The 14,695-nt window shown below is 37.3% G+C and overlaps 4 protein-coding genes across 6 annotated transcripts in view; 3 read left to right on the top strand and 1 right to left on the bottom strand.

Moving 5' to 3' along the window:
- LOC116734657 (exostosin-1) overlaps positions 1-14,695 on the bottom strand; it is a 250,148-nt gene that overhangs the window by 120,375 nt on the left and 115,078 nt on the right. The gene's annotated exons all lie outside the window — the stretch shown is intronic.
- On the top strand, positions 849-1,912 carry LOC116734676 (moronecidin-like). The gene is made up of 3 exons (XM_032586205.1): positions 849-979; positions 1,069-1,188; positions 1,374-1,912. Exons 2-3 carry the CDS (start codon positions 1,070-1,072, stop codon positions 1,663-1,665), a joined length of 411 nt encoding a protein of 136 aa, XP_032442096.1. The 5' UTR covers positions 849-979; position 1,069; the 3' UTR covers positions 1,666-1,912.
- Positions 6,972-8,457, top strand: LOC116734679 (moronecidin-like). The gene is made up of 4 exons (XM_032586210.1): positions 6,972-7,055; positions 7,120-7,250; positions 7,361-7,397; positions 8,177-8,457. Exons 2-4 carry the CDS (start codon positions 7,121-7,123, stop codon positions 8,241-8,243), a joined length of 234 nt encoding a protein of 77 aa, XP_032442101.1. The 5' UTR covers positions 6,972-7,055; position 7,120; the 3' UTR covers positions 8,244-8,457.
- On the top strand, positions 8,922-11,518 carry LOC116734680 (pleurocidin-like peptide WF3). 2 transcript variants are annotated; one of them, XM_032586212.1, is made up of 4 exons: positions 8,922-9,014; positions 9,085-9,223; positions 10,217-10,253; positions 10,541-11,518. In XM_032586212.1, the coding sequence occupies exons 2-4, from the start codon at positions 9,094-9,096 to the stop codon at positions 10,599-10,601; spliced, it is 228 nt and encodes a 75-aa protein (XP_032442103.1). In that variant the 5' UTR covers positions 8,922-9,014; positions 9,085-9,093; the 3' UTR covers positions 10,602-11,518. The 2 variants fall into 2 exon arrangements, with proteins under 2 accessions (XP_032442103.1, XP_032442102.1); XM_032586211.1 differs by having other exon boundaries at positions 8,956-9,014; positions 9,093-9,223.

Genomic DNA, 14,695 nt, shown 5'->3' with positions numbered 1-14,695 from the left:
CTGAATCTGCACTGGCTGCAAAATTCATTTTAGATATTTTGAATTCACAAGTACAAAATTGAAGCAGACTAAAGGAATGGTCAAAACAAAACCCTGTGAAAAAGTGTGAAGATAATGTTTTATATGGAAAACTTCAATCTCGTAATTCTGACTTTAATATAAAGCTTTGACTTTTTTACAATTCTGACTAATTTGAAAATTTTGAATGAAAGTCAAAATTCTGAGTTTAATCACAGAATTCTGGTGTTTTTCTCAGAAATCAGACGTTAATCTTCTCAAAAGTCAAAATTCTGAGAAAAACTAATTTTGAGAAAAGTCAGAATTAATATTATTTTTTCAGTGGCCCTATTCCTCTTCAATGGACTTGTAATTTAATGTTTGTTTCTGACTTCTTTCCAAGAAATGTGTAAAAACAAATAAATAATTTTTTTTAAAAAGCTCACGCTAAAGCTAGGTTGAAACTGTTTGTTGTTTAGAGTTTAATTTTTCACTGTTTTATCCCACTTCCATACCCGGTGAGGTGTGATGGCTACTTATTCGAGTGGCTAACGCACTAGAACCAGAAAAGTCCCAAAGTTTTACTCGTATGTAGCAGCAGGAACTTTTATCCCATCCAGGACTTCAAGCTTGAATAACATTCAGGTAGTTAGAAGTGGTACAGTTTGGGTGACATGAATGAATAAAGAAAGGACCAAGAATGCATCCCTGGGGTACTCCACAAGTCACAGTAACTGATTTCTGTGGCTTACCAATAGCCACTGTAAAATAACGACTAAGAAAGATTAAGATGATCTTCAATAAAAAATTTTGAGGCCCAAATGACAGATCTCATGGTTACCCTTTTTGCAAAATCACACAGTGTTTCGCAATATTTTAATTTCCTCATTTATGCGCATATATAGGAGGGTGCAGCTTTCTACCAGGATGCAGGTCATCATCTTCTCACACAGCAAACAGCATCTGATCAGTCAGTGGAAAGGTAGGAACCAAATACTCTCAGCTCCATTCTCAGGCTAATTTTAATAAGATATGTTTCATAGCCAATGAATGGTTTTTAATTTTTTGCAGGATGAAGTGCACGACGCTTTTTCTCGTGCTGTCCATGGTTGTCCTGATGGCTCAGCCAGGAGAGTGCTTCATTGGATGGATCGTAAAAGGAATCACTGAGGCAGCTCATCACATTCACCAGTAAAAATAAGTTGATATAATAAGTCAGAGTGGATGAAATGATCTAGCATTATTAGTTTATTTTTAAAAATTTGGTTCATTTAAATAAAATAAAAACATTTAGAATTGGTTCTTTTAAATAAGTCAAATGTTTTGTTGTCAGCTATTTTGTTACATTGAACTGAACTTGATTTTTCTCCTACCAGCGCGATTCAGAGGAACAGAAAAGGTGCAGAAGAACAAGCAGACCAACAGCAACTGGACCAGAATCAACTAAACCGGCAACAACTGGACCAGGATCAACTGGACCAAAAAGATCTGGACCAGGATCAACAGGACCAAGAAGATCTGGACCAGGATCAACTGGATCAAGAAGATCTGGACCAGGATCAACTGGACCAAGAAGATCTGGACCAGGATCAACTGGACCAAGAAGATCTGGACAAGCAGCAGTTGGACAAACGTTCCTACCAATCCGCACGCCGTCGCTTTGATTAGACACAAGAGGCCACTCTAGATATGAAAGCAGTTCTTGCTGTTAAACATTTTTCCAGTATCAACCTTCTTTGTTATTTTGTGTCACTTCTGAATACTTTGCTTTTGTTTTATGACATTTTTTTTGCAAAGTGGAAAATAAACCAACGAAGCTTTACAGAGTACAGGCAACTCCTAGCACATTGTATGTAAACCTGCAGAGAGTTTTGTCAAAAGTGAAATGCAAATAAAATAATTTTCTCAAACTCTTGATGCACAGTTTCAAAATTTTATAAAAACAAATAAGAATACACAACTAATGTTCAACTGGCAATATCTGAAATTCAGATAAGATTACACGCCAAGTGTTGGACACATGGGTGAATGCTAAGAAGGTCTTCACTGCAAAAACACACCAAGTATTTTTTTCATCTAGATTTTAGTGCAAATGTATTCATACATTTAAAATGATTAAAAGTAAACTTTCAGGGGGCGTGCCGTGGTGGCGTAGCGGTTAGCGCGACCCGTATTTGGAGGCCTTGAGTCCTCGACGCGGCCGTCGCGGGTTCGACTCCCGGACCCGACGATATTTGCCGCATGTCTTCCCCCCTCTCCTTCCCCGTTTCCTGTCAGCCTACTGTTGCATAAGGGGCACTAGAGCCCATAAAAGACCCCCTGGAGGGGTAAAAAAAAGTTAACTTTCAGGAAGAATATTAGAGCTTGTTTTAAGTCAATAATTCCTTAATATTAATGAAAAGGTTTTACTTCCCCTGGCACCGTTACCTAGCAACGCCACCCAAGCCCAGCCTGTCACCTAGCAACTCAGCTGTAGTGCAGATTCTTTCACTAATAACATATGGAAAATAATTTGTTATAATCTGACAATTGAACTAGAACTTTTTCAACAATATGAAGGAATTGTTGACTTAAGTCAAGCTCCTAAATTTGTACGTTAGTTTTGTTTTATTTCAAGTGTATTAAGATATTTGCACCAGAAACTAGAAATACTTGATAAGTAGTGATAAGGCAGAGTGTTGAATACAATGCTTGTTAAACTGTTTTAACTTTATTTCAAGTGATGAACGTCTTCAGCCAAGAAGTGGCTGAGCCTCCGGGCTGAACTCAAACTTTTAGGGAAGTCAGAAGAACAAGGTGCGAGAAGAAACTTCGGTTTTGTGGTTGAACTCGTTCTTTTGTGTCTGCCCTTTCTCACATGAAGACAAACTTTGAATAAACAACGACTAGAAACACAGACCAACTCATAAAGAAATAAACTGATTAAATAAACAAAGCTTGACTGCAGGGAAAGCAGCAGAATTCACCACTTATTCACAAAGACTAAATCAAACCTGTTTTTTTTGTACTTTTTAAATTGTTTTCTAACAAAAACTGATTGTTATATTTGATTTTCAGCAGTTATGACAAAAAAATGGATACGGCACAAAACAATATAGATTTTAGCTAAATTTGTCTCATTAATAGAAAACATGCAGTTTTACAACCTCAGAGTTTAATGTGTTTAATAGTAAGTTTATGTAGATCAATTTGCATTTATCACGTTTTACTTCGATACCCCTAAATAAAATCCACTGCAGCCAAACGCTTTCAGAATAAAACTGTAAAGAATAAATATCACAGAAAAGTCTTTAAGGGGAAAAAGAATGAAGGATTATTCTTTTCCTTGTTTTCACTCTTCAAAAAGTGAAAAACTTTAAAAAGCAGTTTGATTTTTTTTTTTTTAGAACTGGACATTTCAGCTACATAAATTTTACAATTTGGTGATTAAATTAACGTCACAATCCAAACCAGAACTGACCTAAAAGCCATGGATGATTCTGGAGCATCAATACATACAGAAAATATTTAAATAAAGTTAAAAATTAATGACCTACATGGCATGAAATCCTAAATTATTTATTTTTATCATGACGTGATAACCCAAAGAGGGATTCTGCAGAATTTTAACACATAACTATTGGCCATTAAATGTCTCAAGTAATAAATAATAAGGATTAGTTTGTTTACTAAGCTGATATTTTTATTTGGACCAAATTTACACTGAGATAAAGACTTTTTTTTCTAAAAAAGAAAAAATATCTGTTAGCTGTTTACATTTTTCCAGAAAGAAAGATGTTAAAAAAAGTCTTAAAAAAATATATTTTGACTATTCCTTTAAAATCTTGTTGTGTCACATCCACCTGCTCTGTCATCTGGTAAACATTTGAGCAACTTTGAAATGAGGATGATTTTTGTTTTCTAGGGAAAGAATAGAGTCAGGATGATGCCATCATACACCCACAAAACAAGAAACCACGTATTAATATAAAAACATGTTCTTAATTAAAAAGTTAATTTTTACTGTAATTTGCAGCTCGGTGCCAAACTGCAGGAACAATTAATCTCAGGACAATTTAAGGTGGGATTGTAACCAGATAGAGAAGAATGATCAGTGATGTTTTTATGTGTTTTTTTCTTGTATTCAGTATCTGATGGAGTTTGGTTCATGTTGAGCAGTGGAGGGATTTTTATGTTAAATTTGAAAGAAATAAGGTTTCTATAGTTTTGTTTTTCAGTGTTTTCTCCTAGTGCTTGAGCTCAAAGAATATATCAGATTTTTGTCATTTATTACCTGCAACTGGACTTTGATTTTTTTTTATTGGGAGTTAATGGATCGGTTTTATGAAAAGGCCATTATTTGCTCAGTTACATATTAGTGTTTACTGTTTAATAAAAGAATGAAATTCAAACATTTCCACACTTGTGCAAGTGAAGAGTTACGTGACTGGAAGAAGAAACGGTGCAACGATGACTGAGAATGACTGGACCTGAAAGTCTGTTGCAACAGATTCGCTTTCCGAGTGCAACAGCATGAATACAGAACAACAAGCATCTTAAATTGTTTTTTTAAAGTTGATTTTTGACTTTTTTGTTCTGACTTTTAAGAATTTCAGCTGCTACCAAACATTAACTTCTGAAAATTTAAGTACATCAGTGCTGTATGATCCTGAATGTACTAATGTTGTATTTTTGTGATAACTCAAAGGTTTATGAATCAGGAGATACACATCTATTAATCGCAAAAGATTTATGAGGCTTTTAATTAACAAAAATAAAATAAGTTTATTTTTGGCCTGGATATGCAGCAGTTTAAGGTTTCTCCACTGAGCCTCCATGCTCAGAAATAAATTTAAAAAACAACATGGAGTGAGAACTGGAGCGCAACGCGAAGCTTGACGTCATTCACAGCAAATATAAATATGTTTATATTAACTTGCCGTTAAAGACACAGCGGGACGGATCACCAAGGAAATGATGGACAGGGAGAGTCTGACTAAAACTACCTGGATGTCGGACAAATTCTGGGGCCGATTATGTCTCTGCTCATTTCCAAACCCAAATAAGTAACTTCACGTTTAAAAACAATTCTGCTGTGCTGTGGTGGTGCAGGGGGTTAGCACGCCCCACGTTCCACGGCCTTAGTCCTCGACGTGGACGTCGCAGGTTCGACTCCCGGTCCCGGCGACCTTTGCCACATGTCCTCCCCCCTCTCCTCGCCCTCTTTCCTGTCTGCCTACTGTCGCAAAAATATGAGCCACTAGTGCCGCAAAAACTCTTCGGAGAAAAAAATGGAAAAAAAAGCCCCAAAAAGACTCATTAATTCTGCAAGTGGCTTTTGAAAAAAAAAAAAAAAAAACAAGCCCAAAGCTGCTTAGAATAATTGGACCTGGTGACAGAAACTCAAAATAATTCCAGATTTTTCAGCAACAAAATGTACATCTCCTTCCTTCCTCTGTTTTATTTCTGAAATGACGGTCACTCCCTAAGATGAATAGTGGAAATAAAATTTAATTACAAAAGAAAATAGTAATATACAGTGATTTGGATAAGTAACTTTAATCTGATTACTTGAATTGAAAAGGCAAAGCGTTAGATTACTCGTTACTGAAAAAACTGGTCCGATGTCAGTAACGTCTTACTTTGTAAATTAGTTGATTTTAGTGCATTAGTTTGTTCAACTTTAACAGACCGTGGCTCCTACACTTCATAAAATATTTCATCCTGTGTGATGATTGTTATGAATGCCGCCATATTCTGCAAAAAAATAGTTCAGTTTCTGTCGTTTATTGAAGGTTTAAAAAGTAGCAAAGGGAACGTAACGCTGAATGTTCCCTTTGGTGAACAGCAACTTTAAACCGTTTATATTCTGCTCTTCCTCGCTCTCTGTGTGGGCTTTACTCTACAAGCAGACCCGTTGCCATGGCAGCTGGAATAACACCTGCGCTAACCCACAAAGCACTGTAGTTAGCTTCCTGCTTTTGGAGCGGAGTCCAGTCCGCTTGCATTCACACTCCATCCTAACCGCATCAGAGTTCACTTCAACCGAACAGAGACTGAGGTTTTCAGGCGGATCAGAGTTCGATTGTGCATTCACACTTCTCCAAACAAACCGGACTAGAGTTCAGTTAAAGGGGACTGAACAGGCCGGTATGAATGATCCCTAAAATCACAGAAAACCAGTTCTCCAGCGGCTCCTGTGCAGCGTGCAGTAATCTAGCTTTGGATGCTAATAATCTACGAGCGTGCGGTGGCTACAAAACAAAATCTTACCAAGATTCTTTGTCTAGTTTTTTAGTGTAAATATCTTAGTGACTTTGAAATAAGACAAAATTAACTCATAAGTAACTTTTCAGCAAGTTTGTTTTAAGTTAATATTGATTAAAAATGACTAGATTCAGATTAACTCATAAAACAGGAAAAAATATTCTTTCATAGGTGAAATAATCTAGCAATGAAAAAAGTACTTTTTTATTAATATAAAGGGATTATTGACTTTAAACTACTGCATCTTGCTGAAAAGTTGCCTGTAAATTAGTTTTGTCTCATTTCAAGTTAACTACCTGTAGGATATTTGTACTAAATTCTTGGTAGGATTTTGTGTTTTTGCAGTGTAGGGAGATGTTCTACTTCACCAACATCTGCAATAAAATTTAGCTCTTCAAAGTATTTACTATTTGCTGCAATCAAATGCATAAAAACCTTTTTTGTATTTTAATTTTCCAACAAAAAGCCGTGAATCATTTTTATCCCACGCATCACTTTGTTCCATCATCAAGTTCAGGTTTGTGGTTCGGATGCGACACGTCTGCAGGCGTTTGATGTGATCGTTCTCATGTTTGGCGTTTCTGATCCGAGGCGATAAGAAGCGTCTTCCTCGTCAAACATGGAAGCTGGATCTTGTACGACCACTTTCTCAATGCTTGGTGAACGACTGAAACACTGAAGGGTTGCAATAGAAGCAAATGCAACATTAAGATTGAGAAACAGGCCAACCCATCACAACAGACGAGCATTTAAGGCAAAAGAATTCACGTCAGATTCAGACCTGCTTTGGTTTTAACTCAACCTGCTGAGAGGTAATTATATTGTTTATGGGTTTTTATTGGGTTTAAATGATTAAATTTGTGCTTCTTCTTGCAGGATGAAGTGTGTTATGATCTTTCTCGTGCTTTCTCTGGTCGTCCTGATGGCCGAACCTGGAGAGGGATTAAAACGCTCTATTTGGAAAGCGGGCAAGTCCATGTTTAGAGGAGCCAGACAAGGATTCAGAGGTTAGCCACAAAATGTTAATTACTTAGAAAAAGTTAACAAGACTGAATCTTGTTTTAATTTATCACCAGTTTCCAACTCTGAGTAACTTTTTTCCCTTCCCTGGTTTTAGAGTACAGACAGCAGCGGAGATTGGAGAAAGTAGAAAGGTAAGCTCAACGAGAATTAGTTCAAAATTCCAGTTAATTCTGATTTATTTAAGTTCAAAGTTCATGTAGCTCTGAAAAAACAAAACCCTATTTCTGAAAAAAAGTTCAGACACAAAAAAATTAATCGGCCTGTCTGCCGCAGCGTTCCCACGGCGACGTATTAGGGCCACTGGAGAGAGAGAGAGAGAAAGGATAACATTTCCACCAAAACACTCACATTTTAAAATAAAATAAAAAAAATTATATTAAAAAAACAGGAAAATTTCCGATTTAAAAATTTGCTACAAAACACAGAAATTTTGAGATCAATCTCAGACATTTTCTAGAGAAAACTTGAAAAGTTCAAAATGTTGAAAATTTACCAGAAAAAACTCAGAAAGTTTGAGCTCAATCTCCAAAATTGTAAAGAAAAAAACAGAAATTTCTAAGTTTTAAAAGTTGAATTTTTTTTTACTTTTGAAAAATATTGAAAATTCTTGCAGATTTTAATTTTTGGAGCTCAGAATTTAAAAAAAAATTTTTTAATTACATTTCTGAGATAAATCTAAACATTTCTGAGTTTTTGGTGGAAATTTCTTTTTTTTTTTTTCTTTTTTACTGTGAAAGCCCGAATACACTGTTGTACATTTCTGTACACAAAAACTAACAAAATTTATAATACCATATATTTGTTTCAAATTTAATGTCAAATGACCAGATTTCAGTTTTTTGATATTAAAACACTGATTGTTGCAATAAATAAAATTTTAGGATCTAATTTTAGTTTCTTCTTTGTCTAGATATAAACAGAAATATCAGAATGGGAAAGAGCCAGAAGACGAACCCGAACGCCGTCGCTACACCTGAAGATTCGCCAAACGTCAGAATACGATAATTGGATCTAAAGACGGAACATTTAGCTTTTGCGCTTTTACTATTATAAATAAAAATAAAGAGTGAATAGACAAAAATGTCAAAAACCTGTTAGCTTTTCTGTCAGACGACCCTTCAATCTTCTTTCTGCTAATCAAAACCATCTGATGCTGCAAACTTTCTTTGAATAAACTTTTAATTCAGATAATCTACTGTGTGGTTGTTCAGATTCATATATATATTTACAAACACATCAGTTATGATGCATAACTGACCTCTTCCTGTTTGGGATTTACATCTAATTAATGTGCAAACACAGATCCTATAGATTTTAAATAGAGATGTGAATTATGCTGAACCACATTTACAATATTAATGCCTCAAACGTCACAATGGCAAATAAATAAATTCTTTATTTGGTATAAACGTTTATTTTAATAAAAGTGACATACTGCAGATTCACCCAATCAGGTCACCACATCAACAGTATTTTATAGAACAAATTACAATTAATTGTTCATTTATATAAGCAGATTGCACAATAATCCAGTTCTAAAGGCGAAAGCTGGACACCTTGATATGACGAAGCAAAAGCTGAATCACGGAACAATGATTGCAAAAGGTAGAAATGCAACAATAAGATTGAGAAACTTCAGTCCAGCCCACAGGACAGACAAGTATATAATGAGACAAGATGAGACAAATCCACACAGTTCACTTCCCTCTTTATCCAGAACCTCTGACACCGTTTGGGCCTGCTGACAGGTAAAATAGATTTATTTATATGTATTATTTTTATATGTTATTAGTTTGGTTGAAACATGACATGTTTTAGTTTTGCAGGATGAAGTTCGTTATGCTGTTCCTCGTTCTGTCTCTGGTGGTCCTGATGGCCGAACCGGGGGAATGTTTCTTTAAGTCGCTTTGGGGAGGAATAAAAGCTACGTTCAGAGGCGCCAGGGACAGTTTGAGAGGTAAATCATGTTTAGAAACACCAAGGTTTCAAGGTTAATGTGGCCAGTTCATGATTTAAACAACAAATAATCAGTTTAACTACAACTTCATGGTATTTACAGATTTAAACCAAATGTGTTTTAAAAACAGGAATGAAATGATTTCTATTGCTGCTAAAAAATATACACCGTAATAATCCATTTAGAGTTTATAGCCTTTTGTAAACTTGAGCAAATGTCAGTAAAAAAAAAGATTGGTAGCATATCTGCTTTTTGACAAATCAATAAAGTTTATTTGTGTAGCACATTTCAGCAACAATCAAAGAGCTTTACATCAACAACCAGTTGTGACACCAGTGACAAACATCAAATCGTTAATCCACATCAGATATGCTGATCAATTTTCCAGATTTTATGAGTCAAAAAGTTTTTAGTCTAGATCTAAATCAGCTCAGTGTTTCAGCTGTTTTGCAGTTTTCTGGAAGTTTGTTCCAGATTTGTGGTGCATAGAAGCTGAATGCTGCTTCTCCATGTTTGGTTCTGGTTCTTCAGAGACCAGAACCAGAAGACCTGAGAGGTCTGGAAGGTTGCTATGACAACAGGAACCCTTTAATGTGTTTTTGTCCAAAGCCACTCGGTGATTTATATATTATGTTGTTCAGGGGATAGAAGGCCGACTTTGTAACCGTCTTTATGTGACTCTGAAGGTTCAGGTCAGAGTTTCTGTGTTATAAGTGAAATAATGTACCAGTGGAACTAGAACTACATCAATATTAAGCAATTATTGAGTTGATTATGAAGCTTACAGCTTCTCAATAGTCTTAGAAGTTACTTGTAAGTTAGTTTTGTCTTATTTCAAGTCTAAGATATTTGAAACAGAAATTCTAGCAATTTGGTAAATTTTGTTTTTACAGTGCATTTAGCAATCACCAACTGCAATCATATCTTCTGTAGGATTATTTTAATTTTTTCTGAACAGATTTATGTGTTTTAATCTTTTGTCTCTGTGTTTAGAGTACAGACAGCAGCGCAGACTGAAAAAGATGGAAAGGTAAGGAACTAGCACCGCATGTTTATCCAAAATCTGAGTCCTAAATGGTTTTTTGGGCCTTTAAGCTTCATTTGATGTGATGCATTTCGCTTCAACGAAACAGTAAAAGCGCATGTTTTCAGTTTTAGTTTCATTAGTATTTTTGTTTCATTATGCTGACATTTTTGTAATTACCTCAGGCTAAATTTTTATTCACATTTCTATCTAGACACCAGAAGGAAATTAAAACACTGATTGTTGCAATAAATAAATTTTAGGATCTAATATTTAGTTTCCTCTTTGTCTAGATATAGACAGAAATATCAGAATGGGAACGAGCCAGAAGACGAACCCCATCGCTACACCTGAAGATTCGCCAAACGTCAGAATACGATAATTGGATCTCAAGACGGAGCATTTAGCTTTTCCGCTTTTACTATTAGAAAGAAAAATAAAGAGTGAATAGACAAAAATGTCAAAAACCTGTTAGATTTTCTGTTAGACGACCCTTCAATCAGGAGAATGAAGGGCCGTCAAATCCGCCACCAAATTAGAAGCAGTGTCAACATGGACGACCTGAAGATGTGATGAAAAGATTCAACTTTTGCTTCACTAACAGTTTTGCTGAGTGCAGAATTTCTGAGCTCATAATAATTTACCTTTTTATTTTTGCTTGAGCCTAAAATAATTCAGCGTTGCTCTGAGAAGCAGCTCCTTTAATGAGCTCAGCTGATTCTCAGCTCCACCAGGTGTTTGCTAATTGCTGCTGGCTAGTCTGAAGGAGCTGCTCTGTGAGGCAGAAGAAACTGCAGCCCAGGGGCGGAGCTACGCCTTGAAGGTGGGGCTAGGTCCACCCAGGCATTTTGTGTGGCTGAATGATTGCCATGGAGATCCAAGGATTTCTCAAACATACATAAGATAATCAAGGCAACACTCTGTCGTTTTCTGATGAGGAAAGAACATTATGCTATGATATAAATGTCAAAAAGTAAAAGTTACATAATGTTGTTTCTTTAAGAATCAAGTTTTTATTTTTCACAAAAACAATAAATAGATTTACAACCAGAAACTGCAGAATAGAAATTTTATTACACAGAAAATAAAACAACAAAACCTTCCCAACAATGGCAACTTGGGCTAAACAAAAATGGTTGAAATCCCAACCCAACTATTAAATGTTTTCCTTTATGATGTGTTTGTTTATCAAACAGCCTCATCAGCTCGGTCTGGTAAAGCAGCTTGCTATTCTGTATTTTTTCAATAAACTGCTTACATCTATTTTCTTATTTTCAAGGCTGAATTAAATTTTTTCATCTCAAGTTTTTTTTGTAGGAATTAAATATCCTGGAACGAGTTTCTAATGTAAATAAAACACTGGACCAGCTCTACACCCTCGGCAGGGTCCTGGAGGGTGCATGGGAGTTCGCCCAACCAGTCTACATGTGTTTTGTGGACTTGGAGAAAGCGTTCGACCGTGTCCCTCGGGGAGCCCTGTGGGGGGTTCTCCGGGAGTATGGGGTACCGGGCCCTTTGATACGGGCTGTCAGGTCCCTGTATGACCGGTGTCAGAGTCTGGTCCGCATTGCCGGCAGTAAGTCGGGCTCATTTCCGGTGAGAGTTGGACTCCGCCAGGGCTGCCCTTTGTCACCGATTCTGTTCATCACTTTCATGGACAGAATTTCTAGGCACAGCCAAGGTGTTGAGGGGATCCGATTTGGTGGCCTTAGGATCTCATCTCTGCTTTTTGCAGACGATGTGGTCCTTTTGGCTTCATCAGATCGTGATCTGCAGCTCTCGCTGGAGCGGTTCGCAGCCAAATGTGAAGCGGCCGGGATGAGGATCAGTGCCTCCAAATCCGAGGCCATCATGGTCTTCAGCCAGAAAAGGGTAGAGTGCCTTCTCCGGGTCAGGGGGGTGTACTGCCCCAGGTGGAGGAGTTCAAGTATCTCGGGATCTTGTTCACGAATGGGGGAAGAAGGGAGCGGGAGATCGACAGGCGAATTGGCGCAGCGTCTGCCGTCAAGCGGGTGCTGTACCGGTCCGTCGTGGTGAAGAGAGAGCTGAGCCAAAAAGCGAAGCTCTCGATTTACCGGTCGATCTACGTTCCCACCCTCATCTATGGTCATGAGCTTTGGGTCATGACCGAAAGAACGAGATCGCGGATACAAGCGGCCGAAATGGGTTTTCTCCGTAGGGTGGCTGGGCTCTCCCTTAGAGATAGGGTGAGAAGCTCAGTCATCCGGGAGGGACTCAGAGTAGAGCCGCTGCTCCTTCACATCGAGAGGAGCCAGTTGAGGCTCGGGCATCTGGTCAGGATGCCTCCTAGACGCCTCCCTGGTGAGGTGTTCCGGGCACGTCCCACCGGGAGGAGGCCCCGGGGAAGACCCAGGACACGCTGGAGGGACTATGTCTCTCGGCTGGCCTGGGAACGCCTCGGGATTCCCCCGGAAGAGCTGGAAAAAGTGGCTGGGGAGAGGGAAGTCTGGGCCTCCCTTCTGAAGCTGCTACCCCCGCAACCCGACCCCGGATAAGCGGAAGATGGATGGATGGCTGGATGGATTTTTAGTGTAGATGTTGGGCAGAATTAGCTGGTGTCTTTCTCTGAATAAAACTGATGGATTACTTATAAAGCTTGGAGTAACTGTCCAGTTGTGCTGCCATCACTGTGCTGGAGCTAAAGTTGAATGATTTGCCCTTCCTGTCTCAGGTTCCAGCACAACCAGGTTTTGGAAAGCGCACCAAGTAGCTCTGCGCTTTGGTATTTCAGCTTCTCAAGAGATATTTTTCAAAAAACACAAAAACAAAAACTGGGAATAGGTGAATTTTTTCTGAATGTTTTCAGTTACACTCCACAGATAAATCCACCGAACTGTGAAACGACAGATCTGCTGTAGATGACTTTTCCTCTCCTACTGTTGTCTTACTTTGTGATTATTCAGAAAGTGACAAATACAACAGAGAATCTGATGCAACTTCTTAACACCAAGTTCCTTTAATCTGGACTAAAAACCAAACAGATGATTTTGAACCATAACAAATGAAACATGGACCAACTTATTGGTTTTCTATTGAGGATTTCAATGATTTTACTCGACAAAATGTTATTGCTTTCACAATTGGTGACTGTTTAATAACTTTTTATTTTTGTGTTTTTATGATGTAAAGCATATTGAACTGCCTTGTTGCTGAAATGTGATTCAGAAATAACTTTGTTACCCAAATTTGCTCCAGTTAACTTCTCTAAATAAACGCTACAAGCTACAAATGGATTAATATGATGCTAAATCTTAATTTAAGCAGCAATAGAAATAATTGCATCCCTTTGTTTAAATATGTGTTTAAGCAGTATAATCCGTTGCTAAGCAGATTTTTTCTTTAATTGTACTCCATTGGAGAGTTTAACAAAAAAGCTCAAATGTTTTGATATTTTGCCAGATATAAAATCATCATTTATCTTTTTTTCTGTCAGATTGTTTTGATCAAATCAGCTTTTCAAAAAGTTTTTTTTAGAAATGGATAATTATCCATTTAATAGCTTTGAAAATTTACAAAATAACATGTTTTTCAACTCATGCAGACGCATGAAATGACGTGAAATGTGTTTAAAAAGTTAAGACTCTACATTGCAGCTCTGCTTTGGACCCACATGAAGCGTTTCTCTTTCACGTTTTCAGGCCAGAAGTTACAACATGTTCCTCTCAAAAGTGAAAGCTTTAATTTAACACCATCTCAAAAGCAACCGAAGCAACTTTACACGCCGAGTAGGAAAGCATGTAGCGCATAAAACATGAATTCAGAGCCAATTCAGCCCATCCCACTAAAACACGCATCTATAAAACGACACGTCTCTGCAAAGTCATTCAGCTTTCACTGAATCATTCAGCAGGTAAATATTGATATATTTTGTCTTTATTTCTGTACACTACATGTTTGACATGTTTAATATTTTTTTGCAGGATGAGGTGCGTTACGATCTTCCTCATCCTCTCTCTGGTCGTCCTCATGGCCGAACCTGGAGATTGTTTCTGGAAGTCTTTATGGAAAGGAGCCAAGGTCATATTTCACGGCGTTCGGCACGGATATCAAGGTAAAACGCTTTATGAATTTTGTAATGCTTAGTATTTAAACTCTTTCCACTGCTGAAAATTTGAGACTACGCAGAAGTTTTCTCAATATTTTTATTGCTCGTCTATTTTCTCCTCATGCACAACCTTTAAATAAATTTAAATCTTAAATAAGTATTTAATAACAGATCCTGTTTTTCTACTCAGCAAACAGAGAGCAACGCAGGCAGGAGAAAATGACAACGTAAGTTCTTCACATCATTAAATACAGAGTAAAATTACATATTTAGGGTTAAATTCATAAATCAAATGTAAAATAAATTTAAAAGTGAGAATCTGCGTCTCATCTAAAGTTTTATTTCCTCCTTCAGCAACAAGCCAGAGAAGCCTCAACGACAG

This window comes from Xiphophorus hellerii, chromosome 15 (genome assembly GCF_003331165.1).
Source record: "Xiphophorus hellerii strain 12219 chromosome 15, Xiphophorus_hellerii-4.1, whole genome shotgun sequence".
NCBI classification, from domain to species: domain Eukaryota; kingdom Metazoa; phylum Chordata; class Actinopteri; order Cyprinodontiformes; family Poeciliidae; genus Xiphophorus; species Xiphophorus hellerii.
This window is presented reverse-complemented; position numbering and strand designations above follow the sequence as displayed.